The sequence below is a fragment of the Neovison vison genome, chromosome 12 (genome assembly GCF_020171115.1).
Source record: "Neovison vison isolate M4711 chromosome 12, ASM_NN_V1, whole genome shotgun sequence".
NCBI lineage: Eukaryota > Metazoa > Chordata > Mammalia > Carnivora > Mustelidae > Neogale > Neogale vison.
In genome coordinates this window covers 143,524,850-143,548,303 of record NC_058102.1, presented here as the reverse complement: position 1 = coordinate 143,548,303, position 23,454 = coordinate 143,524,850, and the positions used below count along the sequence as shown (strand labels likewise).

The 23,454-nt window shown below is 52.6% G+C and overlaps 2 protein-coding genes across 2 annotated transcripts; one reads left to right on the top strand and one right to left on the bottom strand.

The window, feature by feature from the left end:
- Window positions 1-5,609: 5,609 nt before the first annotated feature.
- Window positions 5,610-23,078, bottom strand: ASB13 (ankyrin repeat and SOCS box containing 13). The gene is made up of 6 exons (XM_044226968.1): window positions 23,022-23,078; window positions 18,857-19,044; window positions 17,592-17,742; window positions 16,267-16,401; window positions 8,566-8,757; window positions 5,610-6,968 (listed from the first exon to the last, which is right to left on the bottom strand). Exons 1-6 carry the CDS (start codon window positions 23,062-23,064, stop codon window positions 6,841-6,843), a joined length of 837 nt encoding a protein of 278 aa, XP_044082903.1. The 5' UTR covers window positions 23,065-23,078; the 3' UTR covers window positions 5,610-6,840.
- On the top strand, window positions 10,003-11,015 carry LOC122891363 (quinone oxidoreductase-like). Its single transcript, XM_044226967.1, has one exon. The coding sequence runs from the start codon at window positions 10,018-10,020 to the stop codon at window positions 11,008-11,010; it is 993 nt and encodes a 330-aa protein (XP_044082902.1). The 5' UTR covers window positions 10,003-10,017; the 3' UTR covers window positions 11,011-11,015.
- Window positions 23,079-23,454: the final 376 nt, after the last annotated feature.

Sequence of the window (23,454 nt, the reverse complement as noted above, 5' to 3'; positions counted from 1 at the left end):
CGATGCAGGGACGGGGTCCACCCAGAGACTAGGTCACGGCCTCCGGCGAGTTTCAGGTGCGGCTCCCAGGTCACAGGAGTCACTACTTGGCGGAAGAGCCGGGGCAGGGAGAGGCAGATGTGGGCATCTGGGTTTGATGCCATCCAAGTGTTCAGATAGGGTTGCTCTGTCCAGTGCTGTGTTTATCCAAAGCTGTACCTGAACGTCAGCCTGCCTGAGTGCGAAGCCCCCATTCCTACGGAGCTCGGGCTGGCGGCGCCTCAGAGGAGGCTGCGAAGGGCAACTGAGAAACGCTGCATCCCCCAGCTTGGCTTGGCGTCCCACCGCCTGCTGGACGGGTCTCTTCCTTCCCCTTCCGCCTGCCTCAGCCTCATCCCAGCCCCCCTGTAGCTACCCTTCTTATCCCATTTCCAGTTGTCCAGAAGACACGGCTGAAGCATATATTTGCTATGTGTCTTGAATAAAATTTTATACTTTTTTAAAAGAAAAAAGGGACCTCTCAGACCCCTACCCCAAAAAATGAGAAAAAAAATAAAACACTAAAGATCAGACACATTGAAAGTAGCTTGTGATGGATTTCTCTTTCATGGCTCCGTTTATTTCAGTTTTTTTTTTTTTTTTTTTTAATGATCCACACACGTTCTACAAACCGTACATTCCCACAGGTTCATGGCAAAGTCCCCCTGCTCCCTGGGTGCCTGGTCTGGCCTTGTAGAAAAGTCTGGTCCATGTCTTGGAAACCATAAACACAAGCAAGGATTACTGTAAACTCTCCACTCAGTAAAATTCCACAGGACTGAACTTCATTCTCTGGCTTCTGTGCTTCGCAGAAAAGGCACAAACCAAATGAATCCTTCACTCTAGAAAAATAGTGCCAATTATGGACATTTAATAAAGCTTTGTAGGGGCCCCTGGGGTCTCCGTTGAAGCCTCTGCCTTTGGCTTGGTCAGGATCTCAGGGTCCTGGAATCGAGCCCCACGTCCGGCTCCCTGCTAAGGGGGGAGCCTGCCTCTCTCTCTCCCTCTGTCCCATCCCCCACTCATGCTCACTCTCTCGAGCGCTCTCTCTCTCTTTCTTCATCAAATAAAATATTTTTAAAAAAATAAAGCTTTGTAAGCTACACAGAACCAGGAATACAAAAAGGAATGCAATTGCATTTATTAACCCAAGACCTGAGAACCGCACCGGGGGGGTCTCTGTCCTCCCGCCTGCCCTGAGCAGAGCCGGCTCCGCTGTCCTGTGTGAGGCTCGAGCCCGTTAACCGCTACATTTCTGACTCAGCACCTGCTCCCAAGTCTGTACCCTGAGAAATGGTCTTGGAAATCCTTCCGGGCTGAGGTTTGTTCTCATGGATCTTTTAAAATCCTTAGGGCCCAGCAGAGAACTTAAAATAAAATAACTTTTAAAATACATATATAAGGGGCGCCTGACTGGCTCAGGGGGTTAAAGCCTCTTCCTTTGGCTCAGGTCATGACCCCAGGGTCCTGGGATGGAGCCCCGCATCGGGCTCTCTGCTCCATGGGGAGCCTGCTTCCTCCTCTCTCTCTGCCTGCCTCTCTGCCTACTTGTGATCTCTGTCAAATGAATAAAATCTTTAAAAAAAAAATACATATATAAATAAAAATAAAAGAAAGCAGGATGAGAGTATGGATGGAGGGAGGGCAGGAGGGAAGGAGGAAGGGATGGCTGAGTGGACAGAGGGGTGGTACCTGCATGGGGGGACGAGGGAGGGGTGGATGGAGAGAGGAAGGGAGGGCTGCGTGCGTGGAAGGGGGGTTGGTTGTAAGGCTGGCTGGCTGGCTGCATAGATGGATGGATGGATGGATGGATGGACGGATGGATGGATAGGAAGGGACGGAGGGATGGCTGGAGGGAGGATAGGCTGGCAGGAGGGTGGGTGGGTGGGGAAAGTGAACCATGGCTTGAGTAAAGGTTCCTACCTCTTGTCCCATCTAATGCTCTGTCCTTAACCCCGCAGAACAAGCCTTGGGATTTGGAGTAACAAGCAGCAGCAATGGGAGTTTTCTTTATCGGTCACCCAGAAAGCAGAGAGCTGAACTAACTGTACCTCCTGGCTCTGCGCTCAGTTGCAACCTCTCCGCTCTGGAGTCTGGTTCACAAGAACCGCACACCTGGAGACCAGCTGCTGGAAAGAAAAACTTTAAATAAAGAAGTAAGTGTGTGGGGGCGGGGGCGGGAGGCCTATCATGAGTCTCCCCTCCCTTCTCTTGTGGTCGTGAGGCACTGGGCTCGTAGGAGGCACCTTGTTTAGATTGGACAGCTTAAGACATATTTTCCTTCGGAGTGGCAGAGATCACAAGACTTCCACGCCAACACGCCTGGGGCTCAGCTGCCAGAGCCATGTGGTACCAACACCGAGAAAAGGAAAAAGCAAAGACTCCAGGGTCTGGAAGTACTTTCCAGGCTGTTACAGGGAGAACCGTAAATGCTAGAGCTGCCCAGAGCGCGGGCACGTAGCCAGCCTGCCCGCACCCTCGAGAGCCCTCTGACGAGTGTGGCACAGCACAGCTGCTCACAAGAGCCTGCAGCCGAGCTGCGTGCAGAGCTGGTTTGAAGACGGTTTTCTTGAATAAAGAACTCAACTGCTTACAAGTCAGGGGGGTTGCCCCCTGGAAAGAAAGCACGGCCAGCTCTACCAGAGCAACCCCGGGGAGGGGACAGATGTGCCAAGGCATTCTTTTGGTCCCAAACAACTTCAAAGCTTTGCACAGACTCATCCTAAGTACACAGATGGGTACCACGTGCAGCATCTCTGGACGCGCAGTCATCAGGAAGGGAAGGAGGGAAGGAGGAGACTCCACTTCCTTCCCTGGCAATGGGAAGGGACCCAGAGGGGCAGGAGAGTGAGGGGTGCTAGGAGACCCCTTCTTTCCCTGTGCCTGCACCCTCTGACCTGTGGGGGGTGGGCAGCACCCCAAAGCCGGACGAGGGGTCTTCCTACTGAACTGGTTCTTCAGGCTCCCATGTCTCCAAAGGGTAGGATTTGAGGCTGGGAACTTTGCACAGAGCCACATCTAGAAGGTTCACAATCACCTAGGGGGTGGGCCATCCCAGAGCAGGTGAAGCTAAGCAGGAAAGGGGATTTAGCCAATACCACCCTTTGGACGAGAGGTAGGGGGTCCTGGAAGCCACAAGTGCACTCAGGGCTTTCAGAATCTACCCTAAGAAAGTAGCTGCGACCTGTTTCCTCAGCCCAAAAACAAGGATGGAGGGAACACAGTGTCAGGTCCTGCTGCAAAAGACAAGGTCTCATCACCGAAACAGGTGCTCCTTGCCAGTGAGAGGCGGAAAGATATTCTGAAACAGAATCATGTTATAACAGCTCCAGGGATCTCTTCCTCTTTTTTAAAAAAGACATTTCTGCCTTTGTTCCTCCTCTGTGCCTTAAGCTGTTACTCTGAAAACAGTAAACTCCCACACACAGACAGCAAAGACCCAGGTGCCTGTTGGCTGCCCAGCCTGAAAGAGTGGCCTTCTGTATTTGCTTCGTTACTTTGTTTAAGAAACAAAATAGCACATAGTTGAAGTTTCCTTGGTGTCTCTCCTGGAGTCACACACCCACTTCCTGGCCCAGAGGGGACCTGAGCACCACATAGGTCCCATCATTCCGTGTATTTCCTATTCACTCGGCACCCTCAGACACTCAGGCTGTTCCGTATTTCAGTCTATACAGATGGAGTCGTATCATACATACATAAAGGCTGGCAACTTTTTTTCTGTCTGCCATTAGAAGTTTTAGATCGATTACTGTGAAAGCATTGGGCTCAAATCCACTTTAAGCTTAATGAGGACAGGCTGTCTAGGACTATATTCTCCGCCTTATCCCGACTAATGGGGCCTTTCCTGGTTACCAACACTGTGGCACTAACCTCCTCCTGCAGTCGCCTTGTGATACGCCTGAATGTCTTTAAAGTAAGTTTATAAAAGGAGAAATTCCGGGTACATGTGGTACATACTTCTAATGGTCCCAGACATCATTTCCTGCCTTCCAAAATACACCTCTCAGTCTGCACCCCACAAGCAGCCCCTGCCCTATACGCCCATAAGACCCAACAACATTACTGTCAAACCTGATGATTTTCATCAAGATGACACTACATACTTGTATCTTTTTGTTGAATTGAACAGTCCCTAATTTGCATTTCCCTGATCGTTACTAACTACCCTCTCCCATCAGGGGACAGTTGAGGTTTCTCTTTAATAAAATTTCTTGTCCAGAGTCTTTGCCTGTTTTCTTTCTTCTATCAGGTTATCAATCTTATTTTTTTTTAAAGATTTTATTTATTTGTCAGAGAGAGAGCACAAGCAAGGGGAGGAGCAGAGGGAGAAGTAGGCTCCACACTGAACAGGGATCCCAATGCAGGACTCGATCCCAGGACCCTGGTTTCAGGACCTGATCCAAAGGGAGACTCTTAACCAACTGAGCCACCCAGGTGCCCTAACCTTTCTCTTACGATTTCTAGATCTTTCTGTATTTTCATGACCAGTCCATTGTTATCTGTGCCACAAGGGTCTCCTGATTTGTCAGCTGCACGTTGAGTTCTACAATGCCAACAGAGAGGTCTTCTGATGTTTCTCCTGAAATAAGTGGGACTGTCCCAAAGCCAGAAGAGAATCACTGACACAGCTATAGGCTATACAAACACCCACAAAGCCACAGTACACACACACACACACCTAACTGTGATGTGTGGGGAGCACTTAATGTTTTTCAAGGCCTCTGTTAAGCACCTAACTTCAGACTCACAAAAAGACAGGTTATCAGGGCCTCATGGTCTCATTCATACAATTCAGGACTTGATTATTAATGTCCTTTAAACGATCAGATTCTGACCTTTCCTCCCTGCACCGTGGCTGGGAAGATCTGGGCTCAGAGGAGCGGAGAAACGTATCTATCGTCAGGCTGCAGGTGGGTTCCACGTCGGTTACAGCTCGGTAAGGCTGACAGAGAAAAGCTACAGGAGGCCCTAAAGTCCTAGTCCCTGACATCAGCACCAGGACACAGAGAGGCAGGAAGACAGGAATCTGGGAGAAGGCCAGGGCCCCATCAGTGCGTCTGCTTCCAACAAAAGGGCTGTGTGAACGTCAGGATGGACTCTGAAACAATTTTCATTGAGCAGTGAGTGTGGGGACGGACTCTGCACTCTAGTCCACGGGAGAAAGCGCATCAGCATTCGTGGCTAGAGGCCAGTTTCTGTTACACAGGTGGATGGGCAGAACCCAGAGATTTTCTCATTAGTACGTGCAAAACCATCTGCCCCGAACTCGGATCTCACATGGCACTGGAAGGGAGTGACCCATTCCCGGCGCTCAGTGAGGCACCACCTTGACAATGCCTCAATGTCATTTTCAAGTCAGAAAATGCCCACTGGCCACCACCATGAAACTCTCCCCAGATCTGCGGCCCCACCAAGGATCCCCGAGGAGAGGAGACGCGCCCACACCTGGCTTCCCCAGTGCAGCCTCTTTCTGCCCCACACACTCCCCTGGGAGCAGGTCGGGACACCGGCCTTCGGGCACAACTCCCAGCCTCGTTTCCCAGTGGTGCCTTCCCCGTGTCCCCAGAAACCAAATACACCTGCACGAATTATGCAAACGTCCTCTAGTTGAACTGCCTGGGTTTTGTGTTTTTAAATCAGGAGAGAAAATCTGACATGAGGCCGTGAAACTGTACTACTGCAGGGCTCGTCTCTGGCCAAGAGTGTAGAGCTCCTGTCTCTGTTACTACAGAACAAACCGGAAAAACGTTTTCTTCCCCTGCCTTGGGGAAAGAGTCTGATTCCTACGCAGCTCAGCACTCGGACAGTTCCCAGCATCGCAGACGTCCCTTAAGTACCTACAAAAGGCACGAGTCAGCGGCTGGTCATCCCGGGAGCCGGCAATCTCCCTGTCCTACCAATTTCAGAGCTTCGGGGAGTGAGCACACTCCAGGGTAAGGAGAGAATCCATTCATCCAGAGGAGCGGTCCTCCCTAGAGGGGGTCCTAACGGTCCTTCCCATTGGAAGCTTCTCCCGGAATACGCGCGGACCCTCCTTCACGTCCTCTGGGGTTCTGCAGACCTGTGAACAAAACCTCAGTGCGGCAGCCTGTGTCTGCTCTAATTCAAGATTGTATCCCCAACATAAACTTCTGCAAAGCTGAGGCATGGAGAGTTCCTGTGCTAGGTGTGGGGAGTAATCTGCCCAAGGCTTCCCCGACCAAGACCCCTGCAAAGCCCCCTGAGTGTCAGGTCTGCCTGGGCACAGGGGGACCTTGTAGAGTGCGGAGCACAGCTCCAGAAAAAAGCGTCCAAGTAGCAGGATGTCATCAAAGCAGCTGTCCCCAACCACACGGTCAGGACCTGACCTCTGCAGTACAGGGTCCTTCCCCCTTCGGACACCCAGGACCACGCTACTGCCGAAGGTGCCCCGGGCTCCGGGGCAGCAGGGCCCTGGACCCTCAGCCCCACGTGGCCTTCTCCTGTGCTCCCAGAAGAGTCCTCCCTGAGAGTCCCCCTGAGGAAGCTCAGTGAAAGGACACCGGATGGCTGGGCCTGAGGAGAGAGCGCAATTCCAGGCGAGCCAGCACGGGGCCACGCTCCCTGCAGAAGCTGAAGCCGGGCCTTCCCAGGGCCTTGGAAGTATCCTCCGCGAGTCTGCAGAGGAGACAGAGCAGGGCAGGCGGCCGGGACGCGGGGAACGCTGTTCTGGCTCCAACAGTCGGGCGGCTGCAGACAAGGCCAGTCCTTGTGGCCCAGCCGCTAGGCTCTGCAAGGCCGGCAGCCGGGGGACCCCCACCCCCGGTGCCCTGGCCGGCTCCTGCCTCCCAGGCGTGAGGCTCAGTTGTAGGAAAGATAATCAATGAGCCGGGGAGGGATGTTCAACTTGGTGATCTTCTCCAGGCCTCGGACGCCAGTAGCCCTCCTCAGGCTCACCCGGCAGAGCTGCGACAGGGTCAGAGGTGTTTCTGGAAGAGAGGGAACAGGAATCCCGTGCGGTGAGCAAGCGGAAGGAAGGAGCACACCATCCTCCCCCTCAGGAAATGCCAGGGTAGACCTGGAAACGCTTCCCCTCCCCTCGGGCTAGGATGGGGCCTACGTGCCTTCGGGAAGGCTACCAGGAGGGACGCCAAGGACCCCGGAAGGAAGATCAGGAAATGGAATTTGGGTAGAGTCCACTGGGATTTCATTCTGTGGGGTTCTGGGGAGGCTTTTCTTTACCCTTTTTCTGTAATGTTAGATCTTGGCACACAGATTCGTCAGCAAAGGACTGCTCTGTGGCTAGCAGGCTCATTTCTCAAACTTGCAGACAGATGAGGGACGGGGTGAGGGCCAGCGCCGGGCAGGTCCCAGGCCACAGGCCCTGCTCTCACTGCCTGAGCTGCGGGGCAGAGGGGGACTCAGGGACAACACGCACACACCACAGAACGGCTCTGACAGACACAGACTGGCTCGCAGGCTGAGGGTCAGGACCTTGGGACAAAAGGAGAAGCCTGCAGCCGTGGCTGGGGAGGGCGAGTACACCGGGGCCAACAATGGAAGGTCCCTGGGGCCCCTGGCCACCAAGGCACCTGCGTAACAGAGTCGGCTTTTACAATGATTCGATTCTTTAAAAACCCACATACGCTGCAAACGTCTGCTTGATAAAAATACAAATTCGCCAAACACAGTATTCTCGACTGATGAAGATTTATGAAATAAAAAATTCTTTGAGAGGAAAAGAAGAAAAAAAAAAAGAAATCCTGGAGAAATTCATTTTCCCCCGTTACTTCATGCTGCCAGTTATTTGGAACAAGAAAAGAAATACCCTCCAGGACATGTTGGACACATGGATGGCATCTGCCTCGAAGTTCAGATGGATTTCGGTGGGGTGGGGCCAGCAAACATGTGAGTAAATTGGTTTTTTTCTCCCCCAACTGAGAGGCATCTGTAAGCCTCTTGTGGTGGTAAGGCAGTATAAAATCATTTGAAAATCTGTACCCATGGGGTGCCTGGGAGGCTCAGTGGGTTAAAGCCTCTGCCTTCGGCTCAGGTCATGATCCCAGGGTCCTGGGATCAAGCCCTGCCTTGGGCTCTCTGCTCAGCAGGGAAGCCTGCTTCCTCCCCTCTCTCTCTGCCTGCCTCTCTGCCTACTTGTGATCTCTGCCTGTCAAATGAATAAATAAAATCTTAAAAAAAAAAAAATCTGTACCCAGGGGCGCCTGGGTGGCTCAGTCGGTTAAGTGTCTGCCTTTGGCTCAGGTCATGGTCCCAGGGGCCTGGGATCAAGCCCCACTTCGGGTTCCTCTTCTCCCTCTCCCTCTGCCTGCCACTCCCCCTACTTGGGCACTCCCTCTCTCTTTCTCAAATAAATGAATAAAATCTTTTAAAAAAGAATCTGCACCCAAAGAAGTGTGGTCCTCAGCCAGATCCTTTGTCCTTGTCTCCTGGAGGGTGAGGACACAGGGGCCCGGGACGGCCGGCTTGCTCGGACATGACTGACAGACTGTCAGAGCATCTGCAGGCTACCCGTGACACGCGAACCCAACCAAGCACATCCGTGCGACAGGGACGGCAGGGCCTCACTTTCGTAGAACTCCAGGCACTTGGCCGGCGCACTGCTGCTCCACGTGTAGTCGGACGGCTTCTTCCCCCGGTTGTCCCGCGCGTAGATGTTGCCTCCAAACTCAACGAGCATCTCGATGAGGTCAACGTTCTTCACCTTGGCTGCGTGATGCAGGGCGGTCTCGTGAAGCTTCGCTGCGTTCACGTTGGCCCCTGCCGGTCCAGAGCAGAGAACGATTATCACAAGCAGAGGCTGAGAAGCCAGCAGAAAGGTCAGGTTGTACTTTCTCACTCCACACAGTGTCCAAAAGCAATGCCCCAGCCGGGAAAGAAAGTCAAGACAGATTCTCTACGGCCTTTCCAGGATCTTTTTCAAGATCCCAAAGCAGTAATTACTTTTTTTTTTTTTCTGGTGGTAGGAGAGCTACAGACCAACAGTTGGAGGAAAGTGAGAGAACTGGAAATGGAACCAGAGAGAAGAAAAAGAAAACAGAAAACTTCCCTGTGAGTTAACAGGCAGTCCTAAGACCTCATACAGGCTGTGCGCATGGATTCTGAGGCTCTGAGACCTCGGGGGAAGCTACAGAAACTCCCCTGCTGTTCCCGCTCCCGTGCACACTGTTCCTGCTTGCGCGGGCACATGCACGGCAGGAAAGCTGTGCTGCAGGAAGGAAGGAATACTTCCTAGGAATTATGCTTTCAGAAAAGAGAAGCTCAAAAGAAACCCAGGTCATGTTCCCCAAACATCTTCCACAGTTCAGGTAAGAGATGAGGTGTCTCGTAAGCTCTGCCACCCACCTGCTCTCAGGATAGTGGCAGACGTTCAGAGGGGCACCTGGGGGGCTCAGGCGGTTAAGTGTCCACCTCCACCTCAGGCCATTATCTCGGGGTCTGGGGATCGATCCGCACATGGGCGGGGGGGCGGTCCTTGCTCAGGAGGGAGCCTGCTTCTCCCTCTGCCACTGCCCTTTTCCCTGTCTATGCTCTCTCTTTCTCTCTTTCAAATAAAATCTTTTAAAAAACAGTAGACTTTCAGAAAGAGGTGAATAAATACTAATTATAATATTTTAGATGCATCAAAAATATTTTGATAAAAATAGGATTTGTGTAAAACATCATTCCTAGGGCATGGCCATCACCAATTCTACACAAGGGGATCTCCTGGACCCTCAGGATTTTTTTTTAACCAACTTCTTTGAAGTCTGCTCCTAGTGGATAAGGAAGTTATAAGAGAAACGGGATAGGAGAAAAGTATCTTAAAGAAGCCAAGCAAATAGCCCAGCATTAGTGAAGTTATGCCCCCCAAAAGAGATTCCAATCACAGTCATAAAATATCAGCAACGTGGGGTTAGAGGAGGTCAGATCACCAACATATCTCCATGTGATAAATTTAGAAGAAATAAGTCCCCCTTTCCCGTGGAATCTCAGCTAGCCTTCGCAGGTTTTGCGTCCCCACTCTAGAATCGGATCACCATGGCGACTGGACAGAAGTTGATGAGAGCGATTCGAGTTTTTGAATTTGGTGGACCAGAAGTGCTGAAACTCCAGTCGGATATTGCAGTACCAATTCCAAAAGACCATCAGGTTCTCATCAAAGTCCACGCATGTGGTATAAACCCAGTGGAAACATACATTCGTTCTGGTACTTACAGTAGAAAAGCGCTCTTACCCTATACTCCTGGTTCCGATGTGGCTGGCATAGTAGAAGCTGTTGGAGATAATGTATCCACTTTCAAGAAAGGTGACAGGGTTTTCACTACGAGCACCATCTCGGGGGGCTATGCCGAGTATGCTCTTGCAGCCGATCACACCGTTTACACACTACCAGGAAAACTGGACTTGAAGCAAGGAGCTGCCATTGGTATTCCCTATTTTACTGCTTATCGAGCCCTGCTCCACAGTGCCCGTGTGAAAGCTGGAGAAAGTGTTGTGGTTCATGGGGCTAGTGGAGGAGTTGGACTAGCAGCATGCCAAATTGCCAGAGCTTACGGCTTAAAGGTTTTGGGCACAGCTGGTACTGAGGAAGGACAAAACATTGTTTTGCAAAATGGAGCCCATGAAGTGTTCAATCACAGAGAACCTAATTATATTGAAAAAATTAAGAAATCTGTTGGTGAAAAAGGAATTGATGTGATCATTGAAATGTTAGCTAATGTAAATCTTAGTAATGATTTGAATCTTCTGTCATATGGAGGACGAGTAATAGTTGTTGGCAGCAGAGGTCCTATTGAAATAAACCCACGGGACACCATGGCAAAGGAATCTAGTATAATTGGAGTTGCTCTGTATTCATCAACTAAGGAGGAGTTTAGGCAATTTGCAGCGGCCCTTCAAGCTGGAATGGAAATTGGTTGGTTGAAACCTGTAATAGGTTCTCAGTATTCGCTGGAGAAGGTGGCCCAGGCTCACAAAAATATCATCCATAACAGTGGAACTAGTGGGAAAATGATTCTTCTCTTAGAATGACTAATTCTTTCATGTCTTCCTAATGTAGTTAGAGGGTTCCTGCCCCAGTTTTACTCACACTACCTTTCCTCTAATTAGCATTTGTTGGATTCAGTGAGTTTCTCATGTTAAAAAACAAGATTTATCTTTAGAGATGTGGTCATTGGAGTACAATTTATTTTACAGCTCACAATATTCTTTACGCCCCCCACCTGCCTTGAATCAAGAAGTCATTATAGTAGGAAGTAGAATGTCAGTAGTCATTTGGCATTGGGTACATTACAGAAGTGCCTGGTACTTGATCATTAATTCTACACCTTTGACAAAAGCAAGTTAATTCAAAATGAGGCTGTGTGGTTTCCAAGACTGCTTGTTCCTATGAAGGTTCTTTAGTATCTGGTTAGCTCAGAACTGTATCATACTCTGAAGATTTTCTGGACTAAATAAGACCCCTTTTCTAAACTTCTCTCTGGATCTGCAAGTCTCTTGCAAGGGCAAGATAATGTCTAGAAAAATTTGTTTTTTAACAAATAGTTTTCCAGTATTTCCCCAAATATTAATACATCCACTGTGTTGATGGTTGATTGCTCATTGTCCATATATTCTGGGAAGAGGACAGCCTTACTTTTGGTGTAGTAAGATAGGTACGTACATAATCTCCTGACAGATACTTCTTGATTGATTTGATTTTCAAACTAGATTTAGAATTATCTGTGTAATGGGAGTCATATGTTTTTATTTAAATTAGTAAACAAGTTTGACACATGAAGAATGATCTGCTTTTGTCTTCATTACATGGTGACCTGCAGTAAATTCTGTAGAAAAAATAAAACCTGTGTTTATCTAAAAAAAAAAAAAAAATTTAGAAGAAATAAGGGATGTAAGTAAGGCTATTAGATTTCCTGTCCCACTGCTCAAAAATATTTGGAAATTCTGGTTTCTGACTTAAAAGGGTTTCTTTTTAAAGATTTTATTTATTTATTTGAGGCAGAGAGAGAACTCAAGGCTGCACAAGTTGGGGGAGGGGAAGAGGGACAAGCAGGCTCACCACTAAGCTCAACAGGGGCTCACTCCTAGGACCTGGGGGACCATGACCTGGGCTGAAGACCAATGCTTAACCAACTGGGCCACCCAGGAACCCATGACTTAGAACAGTTCTAATCCCCTAGTAGAACCTAAAAACTACATCCATAACAGCCATCACTGCCTGATCCTAAAAACCCAGCAAGCACCCCAACAAGATAATACAAGCCCAGAAAAGTTCTCTGCCCAACTCCCAAGTCAGGTCAAGGCAAAAAAAAATCCCTCAGGAAGAAAGCTACATTACCTAAGTATTTAATTCCGCAGATACACACTGCAAAAATAATGCTGAAAGGCAATCATTGAAGAACCATCCCCCCAAAACCCTCCTGCACTGTTGGGGGGCATGCAAGCTGGTGCAGCCACTCTGGAAAACAACATAGAGGTTCCTCAGACAGTTGAAAATAGAGCCACCCTATGACCCAGCAATTGCACTACTGGGTATTTACCCTAAAGATACAAACGTAGTGATCCGAAGGGGCACGTGCACCTGATGTTCATAGCAGCAATGTCCACAATAGCCAAACTATGGAAAGAACCTAGATGTCCATCAACAGATGAATGGATAAAGAAGATGTATATATACACAATGGAACACTACGCAGCCAACAAAAGAAATGAAATCTTGCCATTTGCGACAACGTGGATGGAACTAGAGTGTATTATGTTTAGCGAAATAAGTCAATCAAAGAAAGACAATTATCATATGCTCTCTCTGATATGAGGAATTGGAGCTGCAACGTGGGGGTTTTGGGGGTAGGAGAAGAATAAATGAAACAAGATGGGATTGGGAGGGAGACAAACCATAAGTGACTCTTAATCTCACAAAACAAACTGAGGGTTGCTGGGGGGAGGGGGGTTGGGAGAAGGGGGGTGGGGTTATGGACATTGGGGAGGGTATGTGCCATGGTGAGTGCTGTGAAGTGTGTAAACCTGGCGATTCACAGACCTGTACCCCTGGGCTAATAATATATGTTAATTAAAAAATAAAAATTTAAAATTTAAAAAAAGAACCTCCCCCCATGAAACCCCTACATGCTGGGGGGCGCTCTTCCAATAGCCGCCTGGAAGAATAAAGAATTCTGTAGTTGCAGTCATAAAGCAAATAGGAGTATGAATGCTAGACGCAAACTGGTGACGAAAAATAAACTGTCAAGTGTACAGACTGTGAAATGCAGGAGCTGCTTCAGGTCATTAATTGTGGCAACAATCTTGCCAAGCGGGATGGAAAGAGACTGTCTCTGTTTAGCAAAAAAGACGGGGCCACAAGCGGGTCAAGGAGACCAGCGGTAGGAAGAGCTCTGGGACTCACACCCCCCTGCTTCTCGGGCCACAAAACCACCGCACAGTGATTCTTTCCACAAGGTGGCATCCCAAGGTACAAAACAGGCTGTTTTTACTGCTCCGGGCTCCTGTGGACTGGGGGTGACGCAGAAGGGAGATCGGGAGGGGACACTGGCATGCGCTGCAGCTGGGCGAACCACAGACCTGGGCACACAGGGTCCAAACGGCACCGAAGGCAGAGTCAGGAACACAGCACCGTCTGTCCATGACAAATACGTGACTCAACCCTCCTGGTGTAGCTTACACAAGACAGAGAAAGGAAGCCAACACACAGTAAAATGGGGGCTGGGGGGGGGCAGGGACAGAGGAAAGAAAAAAGAGGGAGAAGGTGGTTTTGTGGGGACGATGATGATGTGCCTGAAACTAGGGTGGGGAGAGAAGGAGGGGCTGTAGGGGAGAGGAAGGAAGAGATGGAGGGGGCAGGGGAAATAGAAGGAGAGAAGGGGAGAGGAGGAGGAGGGAGAGAGAGGGGGAGGGAGTGCAAGAGGGAGGGATGGAGAAAGGGGGGGGGCGGGCAAGCAAAACAACCTCAGGCATCGCGGCATTAAAAATTCTCAACCTCAATCTTCAGGGAAAAAGGGGTCAAAGTCTGATTTCAGATTTCAAAGCACGACCGGACCAAAGCGGACTCAGAGTAAAGCCTTGTGCGCACGCGCAGACCAGGGCCGGCCACGCGCGCCAGGATGCGGGACCACCCAGCACCCGCACCCGCCGTCCCCGCTCCGGGGCGGTCCCCGCTGCTCTGCGCGCTCCCTGCGGCGGCTACAGTCTCTGCGGCTCCGACCAGACCCGCCGCCTCCATGCCCACCCCGGCGTCTGAGGCTTCCCGTGCATTTTCCAAGGGCTCTGCGCCCCACCCCACCACGTGAAGAATCACTACTTTCCTTAGAGCCCACATGCTGCCCTCTTCTCTGTCTTTTCCGATGTGCCCTCTCTGGCAGCTGAAAACCATGCCTCTGGTCTAGGAAGGAGGAGCTGTCAAAGGCGACCATCTAAACCTACAGGGCCTGGTGGTGGCCGTCACCACTGCTGTGTATGGGAGCCTTCCCCAGGGCACTCCATTCTGTCCCTCACTCCATGCCCCCGGTGTTGGAAAGCCCCCGGTTGCCCTCCCAGACTGCCCAGCCTGCCCCACTGAGCCCACACCTTGGAACTTGCAGGGAGGGTGGCTGCTAGGGCAGGGGGACCACCTGGCCTCTATCCCCGGGAATGGGCCCTGATTGGTGAATCCCTCTCTCCCCACCCCCAGGAATTAGTTCAAATAACCTGGGCCTGAGCCAGTCAGAATGTGCCAAGCCTGGACAAAGACACTAGGTTGGGTTCAGAACCAGGACCCAGTGTGGTTCCTGAGATTTAAGGGGAAATGTGTGGGAACAGCTGGAGAAGCTGTTTCTCAGTCTTAGAGAAAACTACCCTAAGCCTTGGGAAGAAAAGTGGATTTGAGCCCGACCCTGATGCTGTCATTTTCAGCCCATTAGGGACGCCAGGCATAGGATCAAGCCCGCAGAGTGGACAGCAGACCTGCAAGATTCGGAGACATGCCAGCTTCAGGATGCAGACAACCCCTGGGGCAAAGTGACCCTGACACCTGCCTCCTTCTGATCCTTTCCGTCTCCTGGACCAAGACTTCCCTTCGGCCCCCTGCACGTGGCTGCTTACAAGAGTAACTGGATCCGTAAAGTCCTAACTGATACAGACGGGTGCTGGGATTCAGGGCCCTGACTCGATGCTCTCCCCTCCAGCCACCACTAAAGGAACTAAAGAAGAAAGGGCACCAGGTGTCCCGAGCGCATGCACAGCAGGCACTCTGGGGACAGCTGTTGACGGTAATGTGGCCATTTCAGCTCAGCAGTCACGGCCGCTGATGACCCTCGGTTGACCGCAATCGGAGTGATTGCTGGAAGGCCTCAGACTACTCCTTGTCCCAATGGTTTAGCGTTGTGTAAGAAGGAAAACCACCCCAAAGGCTAACCTGACACAAAATAAGTCTTTTTCACTAAAAACACGTAAAAGTGGCTCATGAAAGCGAACCAGACTCCCAAACAGAAAAGCACATGTAACTTAAGCTCAAATGACTGTCGTCCGGAGAGAGCACGTCATCGTTCTATTTCTGACCGGTTTTGTTTTTTATCCTAAATTGCACCCAGAATGGCTGAGCTACAATTTTCCAACAAAATATTTACATTGGGTTCATAATGAAAACTCCCTGCCAGCACCCACTTTGGCTATGTTTCGACAACCACCATGGTAAACAGGTCCTGAATCCAACCTTCACTGGACCAGACTGTGCTTTATTTCGTTTTTTGGTTTTTGCCTTGAGAAACCCCTATCCTAAGCCTGAACAAGGACCATTCCAAACGTGCTGCCGGCTCCTTTCCCACGAAGCCCCCCACCTCTTTCTGATGTAGATGCAAACCCATCAGGCAGGCACGGTGGCTGGTCCCCGTGCCCACTCAGAATAACGATTGGCCTTTATCGAGCAGCAGATCCTGTGGAAACGTGAGTACAAGTCCTTCCAGCAACCCCGCAAAACGGGGTTTATTCTTCCCAACTTTATAGATACAGACACGGAGGTCCACGGTCTCAGCTGTGCGGGTGGGAGAGCCACTTTCCAAGCTGCTCTGTCTGATTCCACTGCCCCGCTCATGGCCGGGACACGGACAGGTAACCAAAACACCTGCATCAAGTCACGAGGGTATAAACACCAGCACGCCTGCCTCAGAGGCGCAGCGAGAAACAGGACACACCTGCCTTCAGCCACGCGGGTATGAACACCAGCACGCCTGCCCCGAGAAGCACAGGGAGAATCAGGACACACTCACCCTGGGCAGCGCAGGAGAAAGGCCGGCCTACCTGCGTTAAGCAGCATTTTGACGCAGTCCAGATGCTCCCGGGCACAGGCCACGTGAAGAGGAGTCCCGAAATGGCAGTCATGCGCCTCCAGGTTGGCCCCGACGTCAATAAGGAGCCTCACGCACTCAGAGCTTCCTTCAAACGCATGGGAAAGGACGGGAACCATGAATGAACGTGTGCATTTGCCGTCAGCCCAAGGCAGCCACAGCCGGACAGGTGAGCCCCGAGCCTGGGGATTTCAGGCCACACGCAGAGAGACGCAGGTGTGGAATGGCAGGGGCACTGCGCAGCTCTAGGTGGGACTGGGGGACGCGGTGGTGTGGGGGCAGCGGGTGGGAGAGGGCTGAGTGGGACCCAGGCTGCCAACCCCTCACAGGCCGGGCCGAAGTCTCTGGCTTCCACCATCTGGCCATGGGGGTCCCCCAAGGACTTCAAGGAGTAACTGGACCAACAACACGATCACACGTAGTGTCGCGGGTTTCATAAAGTGTCCTTGGAACTGTACGATGCTCCTTTGACCTGGATGGCAGCGGTACGGTCTCAGCACAAGGTCCGGGTGACAAAAGCCGACCTCACTGGACAGCGGGGCGGGAGGCCACAGAGGACAGTGGCTCCGTGAAGAGCCGTGGAAGAGCACGCCCCCCCCCCACAGCCCTGTACCCCACCCCCCGTAACCAACAGCAGCAGGGTGCCCGCCAACCCAAATACTGGCCAGGAGCGTGCAACCTTCACTCAGAAGAGTAGAATCCAGACTCCTTAGTCTGTCATTTAACGATCTCCCACCCGCCAGTGTTGCCCTAAATTTCCAGTCTTCTCTGTTGACCCTCCACTGGGAACTTCGGGCCCAGTAAGCCTGGATGAGTCACCTTCTCTGTGCACGGAGTGGCCTTCCTCTTATCCTCCACTGAAACCTATCCATTCCCATGGGGCAGATGAAATCCCACCTGTTCCGAGCCTCCAGGGTGCACCTCCTCCCCCTGCCAGCACCTGTCCTCGGGCATATGTTGGGTCTCGTCTCCCAACCAGAACAGGGAGCCACAGGGCAAAAGACTGGGGAGACAGAGGAGGCACGGCACGGGGAGGGACTTGCAGTGTTAACATCTGAAAGGCACTGGAGGGCACCCTGAGAAACAGAACCCCGCCCTGGAAACCACGGACCCCCCACTCCTGGGTGAAAACCATCTTGCACCCCTGGACGGGAAAAAAGGAGAAAACGAGGAGGTTCTGACAGCCAGGCAACCCCCGACCAGGAGCCAGAAGCAGTCTGGCACACTCCTTACCAACCTGTGGCTTCCCGTCTACACCGCCTGCTCACATGGACTCACCGCTCATGCAGGCCTCGTGCAGCGGGGATGCCGTGTACAGGGGCGGGTTGACCTTGGCCCCGTAGGCGAGCAGGAGCTTCACGCACTCGATGCTGCCTGAGGCACAGGCATCGCACAGGGGTGTGCTGCCATCGATGTTGCGGGCGTCCACCTGGTGGGAGAGAGAAAGGAGCGGGGAGCGTCAGGGCGGGCATCAGGGCAGAGGGGAAGCCCACGGGACCCGCTGTCTCCCCTGATGCACATTCATCTTTGCAAAGGCCCTTGTTGGGAGCACCAGCGTCCGAGTGTGTGCCAAGGAACTGCGCCAGACAAGGGCGTTCAAAGACAAAGGAACGGGGGTCGGGGGTGCCAGTCAGCCTGCCAAGTGTGGGAGGCGTCCTCTTCGGGGCCCTTCTCTCGGGACAGGCTCAATTCTGCTTCCCTCTTGCCACCTGCCCCCTGCCCCAGACAGCTAGCTAAGGACGCAGGAGGAAAGTGAGTCCGAACTCCTGCTCAGAGCGCCGGTGGCTTCACGCGGCCCCTCCGGCCGGAACACCCTCGGGAAGGAAGAAGGCGACTCCATCCGGCGGGCTCGGTCTAGAACTCCACTGTTATTCGGGGACCACTACACTGTGTTCTGGTTCCTCGGGGGCCACCGGCAGGGGCGAGGCTCTGGGGAGCTGGCGTGGCGGTGGGACCGGTGTGGCTCAGGACGCACACTGGGGCCCGGGTTCCAGCGGCTGCAGGTTGTGGGTGTCCAGTCGGCCCCTCCCAGTGCCCCGCGGCCAGCTGCCCCGTCAGCCGGACACCACCAGCTGCGGTGCGCCCTGGCAGGCGCCGGGGAAACAAACCCGAGCCTTGTGCTCTGGGCCAGCCCGCCCCTACCTCCCATGGAGAGCGGCAACCCGCTCAGTCCTCTGGGACCACAACCTTCCCCCGGACCCAAGCAGCAGCTCCTGGGCCTGTGTGATGTGCAGGCCTGCTCCTGCCCCTGCGTCCATGCAGAGCGCTCCGCCTGCCTCTCCCTGCCGACGACGGCCTCTCTCTGGCCACCAGTACACTCCTGATAGCCGTGCCATGACCACACTGGGCCTCAGCGTGCCACCGACCTCGAGAAGGCCCCCGCTGGCTTCCTCCTTCCCGTCCAGGGCTTTCTCTCCTTCCCGTGCATTTGCGCAGCACAAGGCTAATCCCGGGCCTCGTATCTCTTTTCCCTCCCTCCCTAGGTTCTGGGGAGCAGGTGCCGTCCCTCCCCTCTCAGGGCTCTGTCCCACAGGGCCCCTCACCTGGGCCCCGGCAGCCAGCAGCAGCTGCACACACTGCGCCTGGCCCTGCAGACTGGCCGCGTGCAGGGGCGTGATGGAGTCCACCGTGACCTGGTTGACACACGCGCCGCTCTCGATCAGCCGCTGCAGCTGGAGGGTCTCGCCGCGCTGGGCCGCCTCGTGCACGGGGGTGCGCTCCACCCAGAAACCTGCGCGGGAGAGCACAGGAGCGCTGGGGCCGCGGCCTCCAGGGCCAGAGAACCCCATGCAACCCCAAGGACCCTTCCGAAACCCAAGACACCACATGTGATCATGGAGTTTGTCCAAACACCCCCAGACTCCCTGGGGGATGGGCACTGGGGCGGTTCAGCCGGTTGAGTGTCCGACTCACCCCGTGTGTGATCTAAGCCAATCCCAGGAGCCCTCGTCCCTGCTGCACAGCTGACCCAACTGTAGCTCCCAGGAAGGCAGGGGGAGACTGGCAGTGGTTTCACAGCTTCAAAACTCCCCTCTCTCCCAAGGACTTCCAGAAGACCCTCTCCCTTCTTCACCTCCACGCGGCCTGGACCCGAGCACAGCGGTGCTGGAGCCATCCAGCTGCCTCCTGAGCACGGAGCCTGCACGTAGGATGGAGCGCCGGAGCCTTGAACGTGGTGAGTCTGGGGTCACAGGGAGCCTGGTGCCCTGCACCAGTGTCGCAGCAGGACGGGGCTGCAGCTCAGGAAGGCGGGGTGGGGGGGGCTTCGATTTCTTGCACTTCGCAGGTCATTCGGGTTTTTTGTTTTTTTTAATTTTTTAATTTATTTTACACATTGGCAATCCTGTGTTGCAATTTTTCCAACGGTTTTTACCTCACTTTGTGCCTGTCACACTTCGGTCATTGCTGCAGTATTTCACACTTGATCACCTTTGCTGTCGTGACCTGCGATCCATAACCTTTGGTGTTACTTACCTGTCTGGGGATGCCCCAAACCATGCTCCTAGGAGACGGGGAGCTTAATGGACAAATGTGGGTGTCCCGACTTCCCCAGCCAACTGCTCCCCCATCCCCCTCTTGTCAGGCCTCCCTATTCCCTAAGACCACACAGTGAAATTAAGACCAACTAATAACCCCACGCCAGCCTCTCTGTTCAAGTGAAAGGAAGGGTCCCATATGTCTCGCTTTAAATCAAAAGCTAGAAATGAGGGGCCCCTGGGTAGCTCAGGCAGTTAAACTCCTGACTCTTATTTCAGTTCAGGCCATGCATGGTCTCAGGGTCATGAGACGGAGCCCCACGGTGGGCTCTGCACCCCACAGGGAGGCTGCTTGAGATTCTCTCTCGTCCCCCTTGCCCCCAACTCACACACATGCGCTGGCACTCTCTCTAAAATAAATCTTCAAAAAAATGTTTTTAAAAACAACGAGAAATGATTAAGCTCAGGAACGGGGACATGTGGAAGGCTAAGACAGGCTGAAAGCTAAGTCTCTTGCACCAAACAGCCAAGTTGTGGATGCAAAGAAAAAGTTCTTGAAGGAAATGAGAAGCGCTACTCCGGTGAACACACGAATGCTAAGACCATGAGACAGCCTTACTGCGGATGCCGAGAAGGTCTAGGTGGTTTGAACAGAAGATCAAACCGGCCACATCATTGCCTTGAGCCAAAACCCAATCTAGGGCGAGGCCCGACCTCTCTTTAGTTCCACGAATCGTGAGAGGCGAGGAAGCTGTAAAAGAAAGACAGAAGCTAGAAGCTGGTTTGTGAGGTTTAAGGAAAGAAGCCGTCTCCAAATCATAAAAATGCCAAGTGAAGCGGCATGTGGTCCAGAAGATCTAGCTAAGAAAACGAACAAGGGTGGCTACAGCAAACATTATCAATGCAGATGAAACGGGTTTCTAAGGGACGAAGATCTCATCTAGGACCTTCATAGCTAGAGAGGAGAAGTCAGAGCATGGCTTCAGGGGACAGATGGGCTCTCTGGTGAGGGGTTAATGAATCTGGGGACTTCAAGTTGAAGCCAGTGGTCACGGAACATTTCAAAAATCCTAAACCCTTAGGAATTCTGCTAAATCAATTCTTCCCATGCTCTATAAATGGAACAACAAAGCCTAGGTGAGAAAGTATATGTTTACAACACAGTTTATGGAGTATTTTAAGCCCAGTCTTGAGACTTACTGCTGGGGATGGTGGGGGTGGGAGGGAAGCACTCAAGTGACCCTACAAATTGATTAGAGATGAATGTATTTGATGGGAGGGGTGTGAGTCTTTGAGCATAAAACAAGGAACCCAGAAAAAATCCTCCAGGGTTTAACTTCACCCTTGCTTCTTTCTTGTTGTGTGAACTCAGTTGTACCTTTAAATCATCAGACATGGGGACTGACTGCAGCTCCCCCAGGACAGGTGACAAATGCTGGCACATAACGTAGCAGATCCGGGCTCTTACGGTGGTCCCAGAAACTCTCTTTTCCCTCTCCATCGGACCTTCTGATTACCCTGGACAGTAGTGAGCTGTGTTTGGAGTTCTTGGCCAAGAATGACTGAGAAAATTCGTTCATCTGGCTTAGAGCCCCCAAATCCTTAAGGAACCCCTTTGTCGTCTTCTGGCAGCCTCTTGAATACAGCTCTTGAGTATAGATCCTGAATATAGGATCACTTTTTCAACTTTGCAAATGGACACTTACGTTGGGTCCATAACATCCTGTATTAGGTTTGCAAAGTTATGAATATTGGATTCACTTAGGAGATGACTTGCCCTAAATTCTCTGCAGAGCCTTACAATATAGCCTCAATAAGTACAGTCTTTACGTCTCTGAGGTGTTCTATTAAAAAATGGAAAATGTAAGTATACTATGCATCTAGAATTTCGGATCAGAATGTTAAAATGGGTTGCAGTTCCTACAGTGGGCCTCTGCTTCTGCTGGGATAGCAGGTCCCCAGATCCAATACATTCAACTGATTCATTAGCATTGAGAATGAAAGTGTCAGGGCATATTTTTTTAAGGGAAATAAAACAATGACAGTCAAAAATATCCATGAACCTCAGAAGCTGTAAATCCATTGTTGGAATATGCTTTTCTCTTCAAGATTCCTTAAACTACACAAAAAGAAAACAAAAGCACTCAGAAGTAAATGCTCTGTTACTAAGCACTCTACGTGAACAAAAATATGTCAACTAGTTTTGGCTGCCCTGGATAGCTGTTCATTGCTTATTTAACTGAACCAAACACAGATCACGCTGGTGGGGTCAAAGTCTAGTGCCTGCCTGGGGTGGAATGCCAGGTCAAACCAGATGCTTATTAAATGCCTTTGATCTGGTTGAAGGTGGCTGTTTTGCAAGACCAAACACCTGCCTTGCTAGGACTGTAACTCCTCACACTCGAAACTGACTCTTATGACTTCCCACGTTTATTGGCAATGCTGTTTTTACTAAGGTAAAGGTATTTTAGACAATTTTTTTTTTTTTTGGCTTTTAGGTTTTCAAAGTGCATTCTGGGCACATTTCATCTGCTGTAGTATTACTTCATTGGCAAAGATGTTTGCTTCTCCCAGGGAATGTCCCTTTGCCCTCGAATTCATTTTATTCTTCCATAGCCCAGATGGTAAGCGAGATTTGGGGAAGAACCGAGATGGTTTTTTTCTTTTTCTTTTTCTTTTCTTCCTTCCTTTTTTTTTTTTTTTTTTTCTTTTTTTTAAACACAGGGTGACCTGTCGCAAGGGCATCTCCTCCTCCCGGAGCAGATGCCTTCTATGACAACTGGGTGTACCTGTAGGATGCTAATGACAGTGCGCCACGATCTTCTCACACCGGGCACCTCCCGGGTGCTCTGAGCTTGGCCATGACTATGCCCACCCCCTCCTCGCGCCTTGCCCAAGGTGCGCGGCGCGCCGGTGGGTCTGCAGTCGGGAAGTCCCACGACTGACGCGTCACGACCATGACTGCCTCCGCGACGCGCTGGCCGGGGTCGAGGAGCCGGACGCAGAGCGCGCCGGAGATGCTCGGGGATCTCCGAGGCTGCTCGGGAAAGGGAACCGCGGCGCTCCAGCCCCGGCCCACCAAAGCGCCCCGCCGGCGCCCCGGAGGCAGCGCGCGTCACGATCGCCGGGCGCGCGTCCTCGGACGCACCTGTCCCGCCCGAGAGCAGCCCGGCGGCCCCTGCTTCGGGGCCCGATCCGCGCCCGCAGTCCCCGCACCCGCGCCCGCACCTACCCACGTCGCCCAGAAAGCAGCCGTCCGGCCCGCGGGCCTCCATGCCGCCCGCCCGCTCGCCGCCGCGCGCCCGCACTCCCGGCGACTCCGGCGCCCGCGACCTGGGCGGGGCTCCGCGGGCTGGGCGGGCCGATGGGGGCGCGGCGCGGTCGCCCGAGGGGCCGCGGGAGTTGTAGTTCGGACGCGGCCCGGCGCCCGGGACTCGGCCCGGAGCTCGGGGCCCAGCGCAGAGCGCGGGCGGCGGGGCTCCGGGCGTACCCCGCGCTGCTGGCTGGGCGGCGCTGCGGAGCTGCTCCGCTCTGGGTCCGGGAAGACCCGCCCGCACTTCCCGCCCGCGCCCTTCTGGGGGCGAGGGCAGAGCAGACGCGCCTTCCCCGGGCCTGCGGCGGGACGCAAGCGCGGGTGTCCGCGTAAGTCCCGGTGGACGGCCGCG